The sequence below is a fragment of the Lissotriton vulgaris genome, chromosome 9, assembly GCF_964263255.1.
Source record: "Lissotriton vulgaris chromosome 9, aLisVul1.2, whole genome shotgun sequence".
Taxonomy (NCBI): domain Eukaryota; kingdom Metazoa; phylum Chordata; class Amphibia; order Caudata; family Salamandridae; genus Lissotriton; species Lissotriton vulgaris.
This window is the reverse complement of record NC_141697.1, coordinates 507428030-507449251: the sequence shown is the minus strand read 5'-3', so window position 1 is coordinate 507449251 and position 21222 is coordinate 507428030. Positions and strand designations below refer to the sequence as shown.

General features: G+C 47.3%; 1 protein-coding gene across 1 annotated transcript in view; it reads right to left on the bottom strand.

The window, feature by feature from the left end:
• TMEM260 (transmembrane protein 260) overlaps positions 1-21222 on the bottom strand; it is a 645490-nt gene that overhangs the window by 280824 nt on the left and 343444 nt on the right. Inside the window, exon 6 of the mRNA XM_086937970.1 lies at positions 3465-3644. Coding sequence (XP_086794096.1) covers positions 3465-3644 — 180 coding nt within the window. The remainder of the gene's footprint in view (positions 1-3464; positions 3645-21222) is intronic.

Genomic DNA, 21222 nt, shown 5'->3' with positions numbered 1-21222 from the left:
TAACATAGGACATAACCAACCTACCGCTTTATCATGCTGCCCAGGCCATTCACGTTCCATGTAAGGATTCGGACACTGCTATTGTCTTGCACATGCGTTCCCGGGCTACCCAACAGCGCAGAGGGCAGCAGTCTTGACTCGCTCAAGCAAAGGCAGGCGTCTGGTGTGTGGTATGAAGGTGTATGGTACAGTTCCGTTTGCGACATGCTTTAAAAAGTTAACTGTGAACCCCCCCAACACTCATCCAAAACTTCCCCCCCTCCCTTCCCCGCAAGTAATGTAGCTCCACCCCAATACCACCCCCTCCCCACCACCCTCTCCCCTCCAGTCCCATCCACCCAATCTCACCCCCAAAGTATGAGAAACCCGCTCTAAACCTCTAACAAAGGAACATGTAGAGGTAGAAACACGAGCAGGTAAGAACAAAAAAGAAAATTAGGCCAATAGAACAAAGCTAGCAGGAGGGGGTGTCTAACTTGCGTGCTCCTTGGCCCCATTGTCAATACTCGGTCAGCCATTACTGTCCCATCTTCACGAATTGGAGTCCAGGAGGTCTCCCTGAGAAGCCCCCCGTCCCTTGCGTAGTCTCCTGTTCCATATCATTTATTGCTACTGCCAGGGGATGTAGTGATTGTACTTCTGATTCTTGAATGAGGTATCCCCAGGTTCTCCCTCCCCTTCCGACTGTGCTTTTTCCGCAAGGCAGCGGAACCTGGAGCCAGTCAGCCGATGTGAGTCAGGAGAGGCAGCGCTCTGCCCCCTCCGCCGTATGGACCCGGATGTGGGGTATGGGGTCCCAGCCAGGTTTCGGCTTCTGTGTCTCTGCCTCAGTCTCTGCGGTTTCGGCGATACTCGCTGTCCCTCCATGGCTCTCTCCATAGCAGGTGTCTTTTGAACCCCAGACGTGTGTCTTGTCACAGGAGGGTGCTCTTCCAGCCACTGCCATGCCTCTTCCGGGTTTTGAAAAAAATAAGTTTTCTCCTTGTATATCACTTTCAGCTTTGCAGGAAAGAGGAGCATGTACTGGATGTGGAGGTCTCTCAGTTTAGCCTTAACGTCGAAGGAGCGCCTCTGCCTCTGCACTTCCTGTCTGTAGTCCGGGTAAATCATTATTTGGGCATTTTCCAGGCGGATTTCCCCAAGGTTTCTGGCTTCCCTTAGAATCATATCTCTGTCCAAGAAATTAAGGAAGCAAGCGATGACAGGGCGAGGCCTAGCTCCTACCGGTGGCTTAGCCAGCAGCGCTCGTGCGGCCTTTATATTATGAAACAAGACAAGAATTTATCCTTTGGGAAAGTGCGTAAAAGCCAGGAATGCAGGGACTCCGCCATATTTGCCCCCTCTATTCCCTCCCTAAAGCCTACAAAGCGGAGGTTATTGCGTCTTGCCCTATTTTCTGCATGATCCACCTTCCACATGAGCTGATTATGGGAGGATTGAAGGTCCGCCATACCTTTCTTCAAGTCTTGTATAGTATCCTCGGCTTCCCCTATTCTAGTTTCTGATGCCGTCACTCGTTCCGCTAGATTCCGGAGGTCTTGCCGTATGAGCGTCACTTCCGTGCGCACCTCTCCGATTATATTCTCCAAGGCCTCCTGGGACGTCTGTATGGCACCCATAAGTAGGGCAGTATCCGAACAGACACCGGCAGCGTCACCTTCTGGGGGGAGGGGCGCCGTGGAGTAGTGGTCTATTGTTCCCTGTCTAGGGGGTTTGGGATCTTTGTCCTTCCTGCCCATGATGCTCTACCCGTGGGCCGCACACTCACGTGGTTCACGCTGACCGGGTGCTGCCCAGAATCTCTTCGCAGCTCTCCACACTCGCAATCCCCCTTCAGGCAATCCCTCCAGTCCCAGTCTCTCACCAGCCCTCGTGCAGCTCACTTCTCCTGATCAGCAAGAATGGCCACTAGCAGTGTCCTCATCCAAGCAGGGGGGGGGGGGAGCGAAAAACCTGCCCTGGGGGACAAACAGGGAGCTCCACACCCCTAGGCGGGCAACCTCCGCGGGCACCGATTGAAATCACTGCAGCTATGTCTTGAAGATCTTGCCCAGCGCTCTGCACCACGCGGAGCCCCCACTGAGCAGAATATCTGATGTTGAAGGCGGAGTCAGTGCCCCCCCCCCCCCCAGTTGTGTTTGTCCTCTTCAAGCGTCCTACAATGCTCTTGCCGTTGCACCCCTGTCCGGAGGGAGATGGAATATGGGCCACCGCTGCCATCTGGGAACTATCAATGACCTCCTCTCGCCTGGATCATTCACCCCCCAGGGACGTGGCAGCGAGGGAGGGGTGGCGGGTAACGGGCCGCTCAAGATCACAGTTCAGGCCCGGAATGCTGCTGACCCCCCGGTATCATCTCACTGTCTTTTCGGGACTCCCACACTCTCGCCGCAGCTCCAGGGGTCCCTCCAGTATAAGATGCCCCCGCCAGGCTCAGGCCGCTTCCCCCGCTCCCCAGCCCAGCGGCCAGTTGATACGGCTCCAGCCGCAGCCCCGAGTCCTCCCGAACCTCCACTGTCAGCGCCGCTCTCCCCGAGGCCAGCCCTCACCTCGAGACGCCGCAGACCTCCGCCGGGCCGATAAGCCAGATCCGAAGGCCACTCCTCCTCCAGCACCCTCACCGGCTCCCCGGGACCGATGCAGCGTCTCGCCGGGGCCCCGGTACACCGCCTCGATCACAGCCAGGCCCGAGGGGAACAGAGCCGTACTTGGAAGGTGCCCAGCAATCGGCGGTATCTGCAGCCACACAGCAATCTGTCTCAGCGCCCCAGCGGCGCCATCTTGGGTCGCGCTCCTAGGCCTCCGGACCCGTCCTCGCTGCCTCGTAAACTGGGAAATCCCCGGCTCTCAAGATACAGTTGGTGTCGCCAAGGTTGATCAGGGACTCCCGCAGATGGAAAAACTTTGATTATCAGGGCTTCAAGCCACCATTTAAGTTGTCGGATTGAAGAAAGTTGCCAGAGCAGCGCAGGCACACGTCTTACTCGCCCATGCTGTTGGCCACGCCCCTCCAGGGTCTGAGCCAGTTTCGACAACAAGGAAGGTGGTGTGAACCAAGCTGACCTACCGATCACAACCTTAGAAAAAAAAAGAAAGCAATAAATAGCGCAAAATACGGTACTGTAGTTGCGTGTATTTAAAAGTAGTATCCATTCAAGTACAAAATACTATGCCTTTATTACCCGCTCTTTAACTATGTGAGCCTATAAGCAGTGACATAAGCCTACAATGTGTTGTTTTAGGAAGCTCCACCATAAAGATTCTAAATTGTGAAATATGTGAACAAATTCAGATTTGTTAAACTGTAAAATAACAGAGTAATTGAGATCAAGTTCATCCGAGTTGACACACTAGTTTTGAGAGGTGTAACTTCTCAATGCATCACATCCCTAGCAGCTGGACAAGCACAGTATGCATAGCAATGTTTGAAGACAAAACACTTTCTAAAGAACAAAATGACTTACCAGATTAAATGTGCCATACTCCGAGCGTAGTAAATGTGTGAGGAATCCCTGAATGGTTGTCTGATCTCCCCATGTCCATCTTGCTTTGTTTACGTAAGAGGAAATAGGCAGATAGATGTACGGCAAAAATCCACCAGAAAAGCATAGAGTCAACATCAGAAAGTTCCCTACGGTTAGTTCCTGCATAAAATATTAGAGAGCCATGGAACAATGATTAATTTAGAGAAACCACTTATAAGAACAAGAACAGAAAGAGGTAAACATATTTACAGGACTGACACTTAAATAGTAGTTATTAAGAAAAAGTACAATTCAGCTCATGTTTGAAGTCCATCAAGTCGTCCTACTTGGCCGACAAGGAGATATATTAAAAAAAGAAAATGCCACTGCATAAGACCCCTCCATCATATACGGGCTACATTTTTTAAATTCAAATCACTTCATGAGATTGATGCGCTGCTTCACGTGCTGCAAGGCTGAGATAACCAGTTGTGCCTTGATTAAAAATTGGCTGCTGTTGCACTTGGCAAAAAAGTGCCACTCTGGTATATCTTTCGGAAGTAAACATCAGGGCTGGATTAAACGACTGAACGTCCGGCTTCTTAAAATGATCATACAGGATAGTTCCGGAAAAACTGCTGCCTTAAATTTTACTGTCTTTGACAAATTATGAGACTAAAAATTACCCAAAACAGATCTTCAGCTCTATTTGAGCGGCAACTTCAAAACTGTGCAATACCTACACTCTTGAAAACACTACACTACAAACGACGATGTTGTGACAATCGCGAAACGGATGCTCGCCAAGTCGGGAAAAGGATTCATTCCACCAGAGTGAATATTTCCCAAAAGAATGAGTGCATGAGTAAACTGTGAGGTGTGAGTACAGATTGACCTACACCCATACATTAAACCCAGGAGGGCGTGTCAGATGTTGCACCCAGAGATTCCAGCACATCCCTCAGTCATAGAGAAATGAGTGTAATCCGCACTTTACGCTCTTCCAGTACCACTAGGATAATCCTTAAATAGTGCAGGGGTACTCGCAAAGGAAGGCGTAATGTAGGCACAGGATACAAATGCCTTTTGCCTACATTGCAGATCTTTTACCTCACCACTCATGAACTGCATAAGCAATGCAGAGCAGATTTGGATTCCTACTTGTAACTTGGGGTGAGAAGAGATGTAATGTATGCACTGACGGTTATAGGCCCTTGAAGGAGGTACATGTAAATAGTGCTTCCAGTAGTAAAGTTAGTATGGGAGCCAGGCCTCCGAAGACAGGCTGACAATGCAAGTGCAGCACTTCCACTTGCTGCACTACCCTTCCACTTCAGGCAGGTCTTGTAACTCTGGTACTTTAGACGAAGACTGCAGCTGAGGATCTCTGCGGCCCAGTTCAAATATGAGGCCAATTTTGTGAGCAAGAAATTTAGTTTCAGAGCGCTCAACCTTTCTTACAGTTAGTTGCTACCACAACTCCTTTTTTCATATTCACAAATGAGTCACATTAAACTAAAATCGGAGTCAGAAGTTGTTCTAACAATGGGATTCCTAGTAGCCTAGCCACATCCATTTTGTCAAAGTACAAGATTTCGATAGGAAACGGCCAATTTCTGAAAATGTATTGTTAATATTCGAATTGCACATTAACACCTAAAGGTTCATCATAAGCGTGAAAAACTCAGTGAAAAAGGCAAATGCATGGACTGTGGAATACAAAACTGGTCATAGCATCTAGCGCAAAATAAGAAATATTTTTTCATCTGTGCCAATGAAGTACTGCGGTCCAAGCTTTTTTAATTCTATCCCTCAATAGATTTCCCTCCCGTAGTTTAGCAATGAAAGAATACACTTTTAAAATGCAACTCCAGTCTATGTTTTTTATTTCTTTATTTTTTTAAGTGAATTGTCTCCTACAGGGGCATCTACCCTAGGTCCAGGAGGGCCTCTTTCATGCTAGATTTTCTAGATAGCCACATTAAATACATTTCCATGTAACTGACCTACACCTAACCAGTTCACATAGTAGCCAGCATGAAAATGTGGCATGGATCCAGCATTTCTGGACCTACGGTGGGCAACAACGAAGATTTTATATCTTAGTGCTATCTTTTTCCCATATGTGTTATGAGCTTTTATTCTGGAAGGTTTTGCCAGGTGGAGCATTTCACAATTAGCTTTTTTATTTGTCAGATTCCTGACAACACAGTATCATTGACTGACAACGTGGAATATTGTTTACAGCTACAATGAATCAACATCTCAGCTCTTCGAAAACATAAATATCAGAGTCCACATGCAACGTCTTGATAGGATCACTTCTAAAACATGTAAACAATGTGGTCAGATCGGTGGTATCTTGAAAGCCAAAGCCAAAATGCATACATGGTTTACTTACGAAACCTTCACATGTTATCTCACTAAGTGCAGCCGAGGAAACGTTTGCTTTTTCCAAAGGGATTGCTGAGCAAAGATTTGAAAATCAACCTAGCTTATATATCAACTGTGGAAAGGGGCTGTCATGTGTCAAAGAGATATGCCAACAAATTACCAACACTCCAAGAGGTTGGAGGTAGTGGAATTTCTTTCTTTCAGTGTTACGAAGCATGGTTTGATTTAATGAGCAGTTTAATATAGTAAATCTACACCCCCAGGGGCACTAGACCACTTTAAAAGAAGCCAATGAATAAAGTACCAAATGTACAGTATGGCTGAGATACAGAAATGCAATATCTTATGTGTGGAATTCCCACCACAAATGGCCTTCCATATTTCGGGATAAATACACATTCTTATCTGCCAAAAAGCTGTCTGACTTTCCATAGATGAGAATAGGGCACAATCAGTAATAAAAAATCCATTTAAAAACGTGGTTGAAAAATTGGCTTGTAAGTAAGTGCAGCAAATTAGCAAATTTTTTAAGGTATGAGCACTTTCGTGGGAGGGAATGAGGAGGATGTGATGGAAATCGGATACACATTAGTGAAAATGTGGTTCAGCAGTGCATTGTGATTCAGTATTCTTTAAGACATGGATGCACAGTGTCACCGCTTAGTCAACAAGCATTTGCAATGCAATAGGTCTCGCATTCGCGAGAGTTTGAGCTATTAGCATTGTAAATGACAATACCTTTTATTTGTTTTAAAAAACAAAACTTAAATAAAATGCATTGTCATTCACAATAACAATAATTCAAACTTGCGTAAATGCAAGATCTATTGCATTGCAAATGCTTTTTTTGTTGGTTTGTTTTTTTGCTTCGTTCAAAACTTTTGCCGGTAATGTTCTGCTTTGCTATTGCAGCTCTTTGATTTACTCAAAGTGCCAGTTAAGTCACTTATGACTCGCCAACCAGCAGGCTGCTGATTCAAGAATATAGCGTCCTAAAGAATACATCAATTTACACTCCTCTGGGATGGGCACACATCCCGCTGTGAATGAGAAAACTGAGCAAGAGTGTTACCTGCTCTCACAAAACCAGGTCAAAGGAGACAAGTCCATGAGAACAAATGCGAGGGAGCGAGCCAGTCAGAAAGTCTGCCTGCCACCATTCAATAAATCAGTGCCAGCATCTTCAGAGCACATTAACGACTGCTGGACTGCGGATGCCTCGTAAAATTCTGACACAGGCGCAAACTGTTTGTAGGGATGTCAGAGGGACGAGTCACTCAGTGAAATTAGTAAGGACAGCAAAAAGTCGCTTTTCTAAGACGTCTGACCGACTACACTAATCAGAGGATGGCTGAAGTGCAGTGTGGCACATACAAAAAAAAAACATTGTTTAAAGTGCGACGTCGCGGCATGCGCTATTTCTGTAAATATAAAGTGGGCGCACAATTTTAAATAAATAATATTGAAAGTTAAAGCGCGATGGCGCGGCATGCAGTGAGCGCTTTGTGTTCAAACAGCGGACTGCAGTGAAGTGTAAATTGAAGGGGCCATGGGTGCCTTTGTCTGTGCTGCTGATGGGGAGACCTCTTAACGTGCTGGAGACAGGGAGGTTTAAAGCCTCTGAAAACAAGGAGCGCATTTGAGGCAAGGGACGTTTCCATAACATTTTACTCCAGTGTGCTACTAAGGGCGCATATTGGCAAACAGTGACTAGGGTTTGTATGGTGGCCTGCGATGGGATCAACAGCCTTCAGTGTTTTTACCAGAGGTGCACAATGTGTGGTGAGGGTATGTTTGTCAGTTTGCAGCTGACAAACGCCACAAAACACCATTACCAAAGTAATCTGAGGCAATTCCGCGGCCTAAAATGCCTAATATTAGTTATTTCCAGGACATGACATTTTCGTGCGTGTGCGGCATCCCCTCACGCCAAGTGGTTTAATATTCAGGTTAAACATTCTTTGATGCATCCTTTTGTTAAAGCCACAACCCTTCCTGCAATCAGTGCTGGGGGCCGGTGCTCTATTTGCCGCACAGTGGCCTGTGCCTGCTGCGAGGATAACCGTCCCCAGATCTTAAGAGATTGGCACTGAGATGTGAGGTGATAATTTAGCAACCTATGCTTGGGGTTCAGCAGCAGGGGGCTGTGGGAGTACGGGCCTGTTCTACATGGAAGGAAAACTAGCCAGCATACAGATGAGTCTCCAATTACAGACGCAGGGGGAAATCTTCCAAATAAATAAACACCGTTTGAAAAACAGATGGCACACTGCAGGCAATTAAAGAAGTGCAAGCAGAGCGGACTAAAACTGTAGTTAGGCGCCGTTGATTCAGGACTACACGGAAGTTACAAAATGATCAACAGCCAACAGAAAGGAAGATCACAACAGCAATGTCACAAGTAAACCAATAGGAAGCAGAAAAACAAATTACATGGAGTTGAAGCCAACATACAGATTACTTTATGTCTCGCCGAGACAGCGCATGCAGGGCATGCTTTGCCAAGGCGAGACCTAAAAAGGAGATATTTAAAAGAGCCTGGTAATAAATCAGAGCAGTTTTAAACAGACATGCATACAAGGGTAAAACAAATGTGTATTGGTTTGTTTCTCAACCCACTTCGAAAATTGCCACATTCCTCAATTAAAAGACCAAATAGGACTCATCGTTAATATTTGTAAACTATAAAAAGAAATTTTTTTGTTTTTTACATTGAGGTCTTTAATATGCCTCATTCTCTCAATCTCCATAGGATCCAATCAGAAGAGTAACAAATGTTTGTTAGTGAATGCCATCTCGTGGGGGTCACATCATATGATTTTAGATATACATGACGACCAAATGTAGTTAAAAAGGGAGGCAGGCGACCCCGGTGGCAGAGGGTTCGCGCCTGCAGTGGGATACGAGGCTGTGCTGCGCTGACGCCCAGCTGAATCAGAGCAGTGGCACTGGACTCTTAAAATTGCTTTTATCTCTCCAAAGCCAACTGGAGACAAACTTTTAATCTTACCCTTCAGGGCTCGGTGGAGTGTGGGCGCCATCTTCGGTTGGGCAGGTCAGGCGACCTAGCTCGGCGCCACACCCCCACGCTCCGCCCCTACTTAGACGTCCCCCAATGAGGAAGCGCAGCGGACGAGCGCAGCGGGCGCAACGAAGGCGCGCCGAAGTCGAGCCTAAGTCAAGCCCGTCTGCGCCCGTCCGCGGCCAGACGGGGCTAGGGGCACGTCCATATGTCCCTCCTTATTCATCCAGGGACTTACTTGCTCTTCAGGGCCCCTGGCCTCTAGCTATACCCACTACTAAGCGCATCTCTGCTCTTGGCCTTGATCCTACCCCTCACTATCCTACACCTACTACTACGATCCCTCCTTTGGCCCTCTTCCCTGATCCTGGCCCCTTACCCCTTTCCCCTCCGCTGTCCATTATTTTACTTAACACCAGGTCGGCAGTAAAGCACTACCAGGAGCTATTTGTGCTGCTTTACACTCACCAGCCCGACATGTTACTGTTAACAGAAACATGGTTCTGCGACTCCTCCCTGCCTTCGTTGTTGGCTGCTCTTCCTCCTTCTTATGTGGCCCTCCGCGCTGATCGACCAGAGGGTAAGGCAGGGGGTGGTGTGGCGCTTATTGCTCGATCTGAGCATAATTTCCAACTCCTTCCTTCCTCCACCATTACCCCTACCGAGCACCTCGTGGCTCGCTCTCTTGCCTTTTCTCCCCCACTGACCTGTTTATTAATGTATCGCCCTCCCCAACCTTCTCATCTGTTCTTGCCAGCATTTCAAGACCTATTGGCCACTCTAGCGATTAATCACGCTTCAGTCTAAGTATTAGGGGTTTTAATTATTGGCCCTTAGACCCCCATGAATGCACTGCCTCTAAACAATTTACCGATTCACTTGTTTCCTTCAACTTCACCTCCCATTTGCACATTCCTACGCATATCCACGGTCATGTACTAGACCAGGTGTGGTCTCTTAATACCTTGGTTTCTTCCATGACCGTGTCCCCATGCCCTTGGTCGGACCATGCCCTGATTTCCTTTTCCCTTCGCCTTAAGTCGACAATAAAGATCCCGCCTGCTAAAAACACCTGGGCGCGGAACTGGAATAGGGTAGACCTTCCTGCTTTGTCATCCTCTCTTCTGAACTCTGCACCCACCTTAGAGGGCTTATCTTCTATCGCTCAAGCCACTGCCATCGACACCTGGCTTGCTGAAGGCTGCGACTCGGTAGCCCCACTACGACGGATATCTACCCGAAGACCCAAGGAATCAAATCGGTGGTTTGGCGACGATCTGAAGATAAAAAAGCTTACCCTTCGGCGGGCTGAGAGGCAATGGAGAAAGGACTACTGCCCTCTACTAAAAACTCACTATCTAACCTTGCTGGGTGACTATAAAAGGGCTATATTGAGTGCTAAAACCGCACACCTCTCAGCAAAAATTTTAGCAGCCGAGAACAAATCCAGGGAGATTTTCTCTATTGTTCAGAACCTGGCCTATTCTGACAGGGCCACCCTCAAGCCCCCCCTTCTCAGTCCCTTTGTGATTCTTTGAATTTTTATTTTTTAGAAAAAATTGCCAACATTAAAGCTAACATTTCACTTCCTTCCCCTACCTTCACTGAGCCTTCACCCCCGACTGTTCACAGCCGTCTTTCTTCAATCCCCTGAAGAAGTGTTCTGTACAATACTCCCCAAAGTTAAGTCTGGTTCTCCGGCGGACATCTGTCCAGCCCATATTTTGCAACAGATTTACTCTGCTTGTCCCAAACCCCCAATTTCCCTTCTCAACAACTCGCTGGCTCAGGGGGTGGTAATTCCAGCTCTTAAATCTGCCACCATAGTCCCCATCCTTAAGAAGCCTGGCGCGGACCCCTCTGCTCCAGCTAATTATCGTCCCATCTCTCTCCTGCCCTACTTGGGCAAGGTACTGGAGAGACATGTCACATCGGTCCTCAGTGCCCATGTAGAAGCCAACGGGGGCCTAGCGTCCCGCCAGGCAGGCTTCCGGCCCAGGCACTCCACCGAGTCTGTCGTGGTGTCGGTCCTGAATAATCTCAGGGAGGGCATGGACCAAAACAACCACCAGGCTCTGGTGCTCCTCGATCTCTCCGCCGCCTTCGACACAGTGGATCATTCCATCTTACTTTCCCGTGTCGGAGCGGCGGGGATCGAGGGTTCAGCCCTGGTCTGGCTTTCGTCCTTCCTGAGGGACCGCACCCAGGCGGTCCGGCTGGGAGACTTTTCGGCCACCCAACTCAAAGTCACTGGTGGTGTTCCTCAGGGTTCTTCTCTTTCCCCTCTTGTTTAATCTCTACATCTATTCTTTGATCTTTGCACTTCAGCAACTGGAGGCCACTGTTTTCAACTATGCAGATGACCTCCAGCTTATCTTTAATCTGTCTTCTTCCCCTCACTCTATTTCTAATTTTCAGTCTACTATGATTTTTATCAGGGACTGGATGAACCACAACCATCTGAAGTTGAACCCTGACAAAACAGAATTGGTCCTTACGGGTGGTTCCTCCAGTCCCTGGAACTCTTCCTTCTGGCCTTCTTCTTTAGGATCCCCCCACACACCTTCTTCCTCAGTTAAGACTTTGGGCATTAAACTTAATAATCATCTCACCCTTCACTCACAAATTAGTTCTGTCGTTTCTTCCTGTTTTCTTGTTCTTCGAACTATCCGCTCTGTTTCTCGTTTCTTTTCTCCCCTTGCACTTAAGTTAATCATGTCCGCACTGGTTGTCTCCCGGCTGGACTACGCCAATGCCCTTTACAACGGCATCCCAGCGTATTGCCTGTGTACGCTCCAGCTGGTTCAAAACCAGGCGGCCATATTGGTGTATGGCTTCCCCCGTTCCCATCATTCTACTCCCTTACTAAAGGAACTGCATTGGCTACCTGTCAGGGAGCGATCCCTGTTCAAAACCGGTTGCATGGTTTTTCAGGCGCGCCAGGGGACTGCCCCTGCTTTTATCTCTTCTTTGCTAAAAGAGTACATCCCTGCCCGTGAGCTTCGCTCATCCTCACAATCTCTCCTTCAGGTCCCCCGGTACAGACGCAAGAAATGGGGCGGAGTCAACTTCTCAGTCCTAGCACCATCTTTTTGGAACTCCCTCCCCGATCACTTGCGTCTGGCTAAACACTACTCCCTTTTTCGTAAAGATCTTAAGACCTTTCTCTTTACCCAGGCTTTTTCTTAATGGGATCTGACCCTAATTTTCTTTTCTCCATTAGTTTTTTGTTCTGCTACTAAATTTGCCTCCACAGCGCCAAGAAACCGTATGGTGAATGCTGCGCTATACAAATATTTTAAATTCAAATTCAAATTCAGGGAACTTTTTCATTAATATTCACCATTCAAATTTGCTCCGGTTTTAGGGTTAATGAGAACAATCTCAGCATTTTGCAGGTTAATCATATGAAACTTTGCAGAGACCCAGAAATGCATCTTGCAGATCCTGCAAAGAAGTTGGAACGAGGCTCAAATGGAGAGTGAGGATATCTTCGAGGGTTGTGCGTTTTGGGTAGGCCTGGGGGGTAACTCCACTCCGTTCGCTGAGTTATCTGCCTTCCGGGCAGCTCGTGCAGTACAGAAAACTCCCCTCCGCGTAGGGCAGCAGAGTTTTTTTCCCCACTCGCGCTTGCGAACGGTAAGTAGGCGAGCGCGAGCTGCCGCTCGGGTAGAATTTGTGTCCGAGCGGCAGGAAGATCTGCAGCTTCTTAGGAGATTTGCTTCCTAATCTTAACCATTTTATGTTGGTCAATGGGAAAGAAGAACCAATTCAGAACGGACTCATGAAAGCCCAGTGTTCCAACATCCGGATTAGCCTTACATGGTCAATGCACTAAAAGCAACAGAGAGATCAAGGAGTTATTTAACAATAACCAAAAAGATGTACTCTTCAATGTAGTCACTGGGTTGGATAAACACACCATTCATTAGATTTCCACCTCCATAAGAGGTTCCAGACTGGGAGGAAGATGAAAAGCAGATTAATGTTGTGGTTTGTTTTTTCAATGTAGAAGTTCAACAATCACTTGGTCCCAATAAAAGCAGTCTTTGCCTCGACAGGCAATTTGACACTTTAAGCAAAATAATTGACACCATATTCATATTCTTTATGGTCTACACTGATATACAAGAAAGAACATTCTTCAAGCTTTGTGTCCTCGTCCTTAAGGCCATATATCATATCAATCCATCTTATCCAGCCAATTGCGTAGCTGGGGGGCTGAGGGGAGTGGTGAGTTTTTTTTTGGGGCCGACGGAGGTGAGCAATTCATGTCTGCGACTAGCACCATCTCCCCACGAACAAGTCATCTGTCGCCCCCCCCACCGAACAAGTCATCCGTCAGCGGCCACCTCCGTTCTTACCTGCACTGGGCGGCAAACTTAGGGTCCATCCCGGGTGGCAGTAAGTCTAGCTACGCCACTGTGTCCAGCAGAATCTTTTGACCGTCACAGGAGAACCCAAAAGTCTGAGAAGCAAGAACTCTCTGCTGCTAGAAATACCAGAATTTAAAACTTCATAATCAAAGAAACAAAGTGGAAGTGAATGCAGCACGGACCTCCCTTATTGTTTAATCATAGAAAGCTCACACCTCTCCTTGCCTTTAGAAGACCGTTCAAACCACATCTGTTCAAACAATTCCCGACCCAATGCTAACACTATGCCAAATAGTGACTGCCTCACAACAGATTCTATTCTGTTCACCCAAAAGGTATATATACTGTGGTAAATGCAAAAAAAGCCCTCACAACTCCTAGGAGACGTGTGGAACAGAAGGAAAAAGCAGAGTGTTAATTGCCTTAATAATATCAACGTGGTCGTCATTATGACTAAGGTTATCTGGAAGCTTGTTCCAGTACTTGGTTTTAAAACAGGAGAAAGAGAGCTAATCTCACCTCAATTTCTCAATCTTAGGCAGACTTTCAACTGACTAAATCACCTCAAAGAGTGACATGGAATATAGCAGATATGATGATCTAGCATGAACCTGTGCAACACAAAGTGCAATGTGTCCAACAAAGTCACTTAAAAATTCTACACCTGTAATTGGAGACCAATATAGAATCAACAACAGTGGAGATGTATGTGTGTAACCCAGAAGGCCAAAAATTAACTGAGCTGCACTATTATACATTAGTTGCAGTCTGACCCCTGAGTATGTAGATAGCCCTCGGTAGAGTGAATTGCGGTAGTCTAGGCGAGAGGAGGCAGCAGCCTGCATGACTGCTTGTCAAGCTGTAGGAAGAAGAAAAAGAGATATTTCATGCAAGACTGAGGTAAAAAAGAAACAATGCAGAGACTTTGTTGATATAAAATGTAAAAGAAAGGGAAACAAAACGATAATTTTAACTGAGGTAGTGAAAATGGGAGAGGGCGGGATCACCCAGGTTGGTAGGACACCATCCACTGGCTGAAACGGAGATATCAACCCAAAATCTGAGCACCACATTTCTGTGTTGATTTGAAGGGAATTAGATTCCATCCAGGCAATATCTGCAGTACAATGATGATGTGTAGAGATCAACACCTAAATGGATTATAATTTGGGTACGTCAGCATTGGTGGCAGAGCAATAGTCGAAGGATTAGATGAGTGTTACCAAATGACAACAAATATATTAAACAAGGCAGGCCTTACAGAGGAGCCCTGGGCAAAGGAATGCACAACAGTTCTTAATGTGACCTAAATGGAAGGAGGTTGAACTGCCTGCTGATGGCTGGAGAAATAGGAAACAATCAAACATAGATGGTATTACCAAAGATGAGGAAGAAGAATGGTGTGGGACACTATATCAAAAACATTAGAGAGTTCTAGTAGGACAAAATCAGCAGAGCCACTCCCCAAAACCTAAGAACCTCAGTTCAAGCACGACAGAAACAAGGGCTGTTTCGGTACTGTGAGGTGGGTGAACTACAGTAAAAAGTGGCAAATGTTCCTTTCTTCAAGAAAAGACCAAATTTAATGGTTATTACATTTTTCTAAGATTAATAGAAAAGAGCATAAGCACGATGGGGCAGACACTGCTTAATAATGAAGAGTCAGCATTGGCTATTTTTATGAGTGGCAATGAAAGAGGCCGCTGTCATCATTCAAGAACGGACATTGTGCTGAATGATGAATAGAAAATCAAGGTAAAGGCAGGGGTTGTACCGTTTGAGTAAAAAATACAAGTTAGGCAAGGGATGAAGAGAGGATCCGAATTTGATTTTAAGGGCCACTAATTCAGGGAAAGGCTAATGCAATCAGGCTCCTGAAAAGAGGCTTCTACTAGGAAGAAAGAGTTTTTGCATAATTCAACAGGCTAGAATACACATTATTCTGCATATTTATGATGGACGAAAGTCTTCATCTGGTTTTACCCTGCATGCATTTAAGGATACAGATATTTGATTTGTTTTACTGGTATATTTAAAACGCTCATGTACTTCCCTTGGACATGGTTGCACTATATAAATATTTAAATAAATAAATGTTTATTTTTAAAACAAGAAAACATCAAAAGTGTGCAGAAAACTGTTGCTTTTGCAAACTAAAGGAAGCACTATGCCTTTGAATGGCGGTAGGGTATTAGAGAGAATGCAGTGGAAAAAGAGTATTATCGGTCATTCATTCATTGGGATTAGTAATAACCGAACATGTAAAGTGCCCTTCCCAATGGACCGGACTGTCCAGGCAGTAGTGCTTTGTGACCATGTGCAGAGAAGCCAACGTCCCTGCCAGGACAGGGACTTCGCGTGCCAATGCAGTGGGCGCAGCCTTGCCCTGATGGAATGAGCATGCAAACCCTCTGGTTGCTTCTTGGCCAATGCATAGCAGGTTTTAATGCAGAGTATGATGCATCAGGAGATGGTTTGTTTCTGCACAGCTGTCGCTACAACATACCCCATGAAGAGTTGGTCGTCCACTTGGAACTCTTTTGTGCAGTCAAGGTAGAATGACAATGCTCTTTTTAGGTCCAGTCAGTGGAGTAGCTCCTCTTACTTAGAGGGATACGGCTGAGTATAAAAGGTAGGCAAGGTGATGGACTAGCCTACATGAAAAGGAATGACCACATTGGGCAGAAAGGAAGCTCTAGAGCGAAGAAACATCTGGTCTGGGAAGATGTTTAGATACACAGGCTTGGATAACAAAGTCTTGAGCTTACTGACCCTCAAGGCAGATATTATTGCCACTAGGATGACCGTTTGATGGTAAGGAACCTGAGAATACAGTAGTGTAGCGTCTCAAAAGGAGCAAACATCAGAAAGGTGAGCACTCGATCGAGGTACCACTGAGGTATGATGAAGGTGGAAACATATGTTGAGGACTATTTACAACTGATATAGCAATCGAAGAGAAGCTGAGATGGCAGAAAGATATCCCCTTAAGGGACCCAAGGCAGAGAACTGCTGGGCAAGAGAAAGAATAACTAAAAGGACCTGAGAAAGGAGCAGCAAGGGGGTCAACTTGCTTTTCTGCACACTATACCACAAACCTGAACCAGAGGCAGAGGTGTACTTTCTAGGTGGCAGAATGCCAGGTGCCAAGATAACATGGAAGATTTTGGGCAGAAGTTCGAAAGCTGTCAACTGTCGCCACTCAATCTCCATGCACAAAGGCGGAGTGTTAGCAGGTTCAGGTGGAGAACCATCACCTACTGCTGCGACAGGAGCTCCTCCCTAAGAGGCAGCCTGATAGGAAGGCTGATGGCCCTAACCAACTGCCGTGGATATCAAGCCCTCTGAGTCCAGTCCGGAGCCACAAGGATGACTTGTGCCCGGTTGTTTCTGACCTTCTTGAGAACTCTGGGCAAGAGTGGTATAGGTAGAAAGACGTGCAGGCGGTCTGAGTTCAAATTGAGACAAAAAGCATCTCAGGGCAAAAGCTACCTAGGAAACTTCAGCACGCAGATGGGCTAACATTGTGCATTCTTGGCAGTGGCATACAGTTCTAAACATGGCTCTCCCCACTGCTGAAAGAGACCTTGCGCGACCTCCGGATGGAGACGCCATTCATGATCCTCTAGGCATCTTCTGCTGAGTTAGTCTACCCTGGCGTTCAGAGAGCCTTCCAGATGTTGAACAACCAGGGATGTGCCCTGAAAATTTCAGCCATGTCCAGAGGCATAGGGCCTCTTGACAAAGAGTCCACAACCTCACCCTGTTTGTTGCAGTACCACATGGCGGTGGTGTTGTCTGTGAATACCTGCACCTTCCCTTGATGGAGGGTAAAAAGGTTTTCAATACCATCTGGGTCACCCGGACCGTCAGTAGGTTGATGTGGATTTTGGAAACCAGAGCCCTCTGATATCCACCTCTCCCAGATGGTCCCTCCCATCCCAGGAATAACGCACCTGTTACTACTGCATGATTTTGTTGGGAAAGAGAGAGGGGTCTGCCGCTGACCCAATCGTGGTAATCGTGGTTTGTTAACAACCACAGCAGATCTTTTGCAGGTCCCTCTAAGATCTGGATCCGGTCGGAGAGATTCCCCTGATGCTGCACCCATTGGAACTTCAGGTTTCACTGCAGTCTTACAAATGCCAGTCTGTCACAAGTATGATGCAGAAGGCAATGAGGCCCAGCAGCCTCACATTCAGTCTCACTGAAACCCAGGATAGACTCTGAAACGTCGGTATCCTAGCCTGAATATCATGGATTCGCCGTTCAGTAGGATTAGCCCGAAACTGCAATGTGTCTAGAACAGCTCAGATGAAAGGGAGCGTCTGAGAGGGAATCAGGTGTGACTTTGGCACATTGATAGTGAACCCCAGCGAGTGCAGGTGTGCCGTAGTCTGGATGGAGGTGGGAGACGACAACTTGGGAGGAGGCCGCCTTCAACAGCCAGTCATCGAGCTAGGAGAAGACAGGAACCCCCTGATGTATGTAGATGAGCTGCAACCACCATCAACACCTTCGTGAACACCCAAGGGGCGCTGGTAAGGCTGGAAGGGAAGTATGGCAAATTGAAAGTACTAGTGGCACTCCTTGAACCGCAGGTAACGCATGTGGGCAGGCAAGACATGAACGTAGAAGTATGCGCCCTGCAAGTCCAAAGCTACCAACCAGTCTCTCGGGCCGACAGAACTTGAGCGAGCATGAGCATTTTGAATTTCTCCTTCAGGAACAAATTGAGAGGTGCAGGTCCAGGATAGGATGAAGATCTCCGTCATTTTTGGGCACCAGAAAGTAGCGGGAATAACCACAACCTGCTTCTGGCGTCGGCACCCTCTCTTATCCCAAGTGAGCCACCACTTCCTGTTGGAGTACGGTAAGATGGTCCACCAACAGTGCGTTCCAAGAAAGCGCCATGGCTGGAGGGCTACTCATGAAGTGGAGGGAGTAGCCCCTTCGGAGAATCAAGAGACCCAGTGGTCCAATGGTTTAGGCCTCCAGTGGTGCAGGTGATGGCGTATCCTACCTTTCCATGGTTGCCCACTATGGCGAACTAAAGAGGTTTGGAGGTTGCCGAGTTGGAGGGGGGTACTGACCCGACCTCTGGCTGCCTGACCCATGGGGTCTTGGGGTACTGGTCCTGAACTGGGGAGCTTGCGTTCTGTGGTGGAAGACTATTCTGTGGTCACAAAAGGAGTGAAAGGCTGACTGGGGTTACCAGGGGGACATGGAAAAGCCCAAGGACCTGGCCGTCCCTCTGCTATCCTTGAAGCGCTCCAGCGATGATTCTGCCTCGTCTAAGTAGAGATCGGAGCCATCAAAGGGCATGTCCATAAGGGAAGCTTGGACATCCACTGAGAAGCTAGTCTTCCTTGGCCAGACATGCCGTTGTAAGGCCACAGATGAAGAAACCGATCGGCCTAGCATGTTGGTTGTGTCCAGCCCACATCGGATCATGTACATCACTGCATCTCTTCCGTCTGCCATTGCTTGGGAGAATATGGCTCAGGCCTCCTCCGAGAAGATGAGCAGCACCTGCACAACCAAATTCCAAAGTGTATGGGAGTGATGGCCCAAAAGGCTAGCAGTGTTCACGGACCGCAGTGCCATGCTGGAGAAAGAAAACATTTTCTTGCCAACGGTGTCTAGCCTCTTGGATTCCCTATTTAGTGGGGTGGTAGGGATTGCACCAGGATTTAAATGTGAAGTGGAGGCTTAGGCCACCAAGATCTCTGGGGTAGGGTGTTGCATGAGGAAATTGGGGGTCCCATGGGAGGCGATGGCGGTGGGCAAATGTCCTGTTCACAGGAGGTCCTGTGCAAGGCTTGGACCAGGCCACAAGTAGGACATCTCTAATGATGGGGTAATCCTGGCTGAAGAACCTCTGTCAAGAAGTTAGTCTTGACTGCCTCTGAGGGCAGGCTAAGGTCCAGGACCTCAACCATCCTTCTCACCACCAAAGCAAAAGAGGCTTCCTCCTCACTAGCCACGGTGAGAGGAGAGACCATGCCATTATCTGAGCAGGTGTCTAGTCCACTGGAGTCCACCAATTCCTCAAACCAGTCCATGTTGGGGTTTAGGGTCTCGTATTCTTCAGGGTCCAGTGGCCCTTCCCAATCTTCCCCAAGTCCCCGCCCATAGGAATAGGGCTCAAGTTCTAGTTTGGAGAGTATGGCTCCAGTCTGCACCGGAGAAAGCTTCGGGTGACACCCCTCCGGGTCCGTGTCAGAGTCGGGGATGAGAATGGGAACAGCGCCGCCGGAGGGTACCTATGGCGCCAGGATTGTCTGCATCATGACTGGCGTCGGTGAAGGTCAAGGTGGTATTACTGGCGCTGGTACAGATCCATCTGTGGATCCAAGAGGACTGACTGGTGCCGGGGTCAGACCTTCCAGCAGAGAATCAGTAGGGGCCTTAAGGCGCCAAGTGGGGATGGGCCGCCGAAATATGAGGTGCATTGCCTCATAAAACTCTCGGATCTGTGAGGGATCGCTCCGGCTCCCGGAAACTCAGGACGATGCAGAGTAGGCCCAGGTGCAGGTGCAACCACGGAGCCAGGCCTCGAGTGATAACGCTCCTTCGTCTCATCAGATGACTTTGATGGACGGGGCAAAGTCATAGATCTCTTTGAATTCTTAGTCTTCTTTTCCTTGTAGGACTTATCGGAGGAGACTTCAACTGAGACGAAGATAGATGTATCGTGACCAATCCCATCCTTTAGACCGAGATCGAGACATCTGTGGCGTTGCACATCGAGCAGCAAGGCCTATGAGGGTTCACTCCCGCAAGGCTTTGGGGTGCATGGTGTGACAAATGACGCAATTCTTGGCATAGCAGTCGTTCCTAAGACACCAGAGACAGACATGGTGCAGGCCCATCACCGACATTTGCTAGTGACAGGTGCCACATGGCTTAAAGCCATCTTTCCTTGCTGACATCCTTGCCAGGCCAGGAGAAAAATCTCAAAAACCACTTCGACAAAAGTTGATTAAAGGTCAATCAAAAAATGACTGGGGAAGATCATTCCAGAGGAGTGCTGACAGGTACGGAAAAAAAAGAAAAGATGTCAGCGCACTAGAGTATTGACTATATAGGCATTGCACATCACACTTCCGGCACGGACTATGCCCAGGATGCTTGTTTCCGGTCCAGGGAAGACATGGCTTGGCAGTTCGGGCTGGACTGTTCCCATGAGGCACAGGGTCAAACTGATTTGCATATGGCCATGTTTGAACTGGGGTGGCTGAGTGAGCTAAAGAATGGTGATGGATTAAACCCAGATCAGTTGACTGGGGGTGAGTGTTTGATTTGCTCAAACGCTCCGTCCATCATCCCATTTTGTATCGCTTTTTATTTCGTAGGCCATCAACATCGTTTTAGGCTTTCAGGCCATTTCACGGAGCAATGCTCTGTTCGGCACCTGCAAAGTGGCAATTTCTGACCGTTAGCTTTTGAGCTATGCCAATAGCTCTAACTCAAAAAAATGTGAGACCTATTGCATTTCTAATGCTTGTTCTTTGTTGTTTTCCAATTAGTCTAGTTTGTAAGAAGCGCATTGTTTATGGGAGTCATTGTCGTTACTAAGAATGATGAGACTATCAAAGGTTTTTAGATGTATTCTTTGATTACGTTTGTAGAATACTAACATACAATAGGAATCTTCATGTTATGCTAGCAGAGAAGACAGAGTGCTAGGAACACACTACTTATCGCAGAAAGTATATTCTTATGTTAGTTTTTCATAAACAAATTTTATTTGCGTTTGTACAAGTAAAAAAACAAGACATAAAACACAATAAAAAAAGGAATGAAAGAAAATATTAAGACACATGGTAAGCACTGTACTGTGGAAAAATTTGTGAGTGCAGCTGCTCCTGTGCAGATTGGGTCCCTTTCTCACTGCTCCATCAGGATTCAAGCAAGCCGGGCCGAAGAGGCTGAAATGCCAGAAACCGGTCCCCGGTAGCTT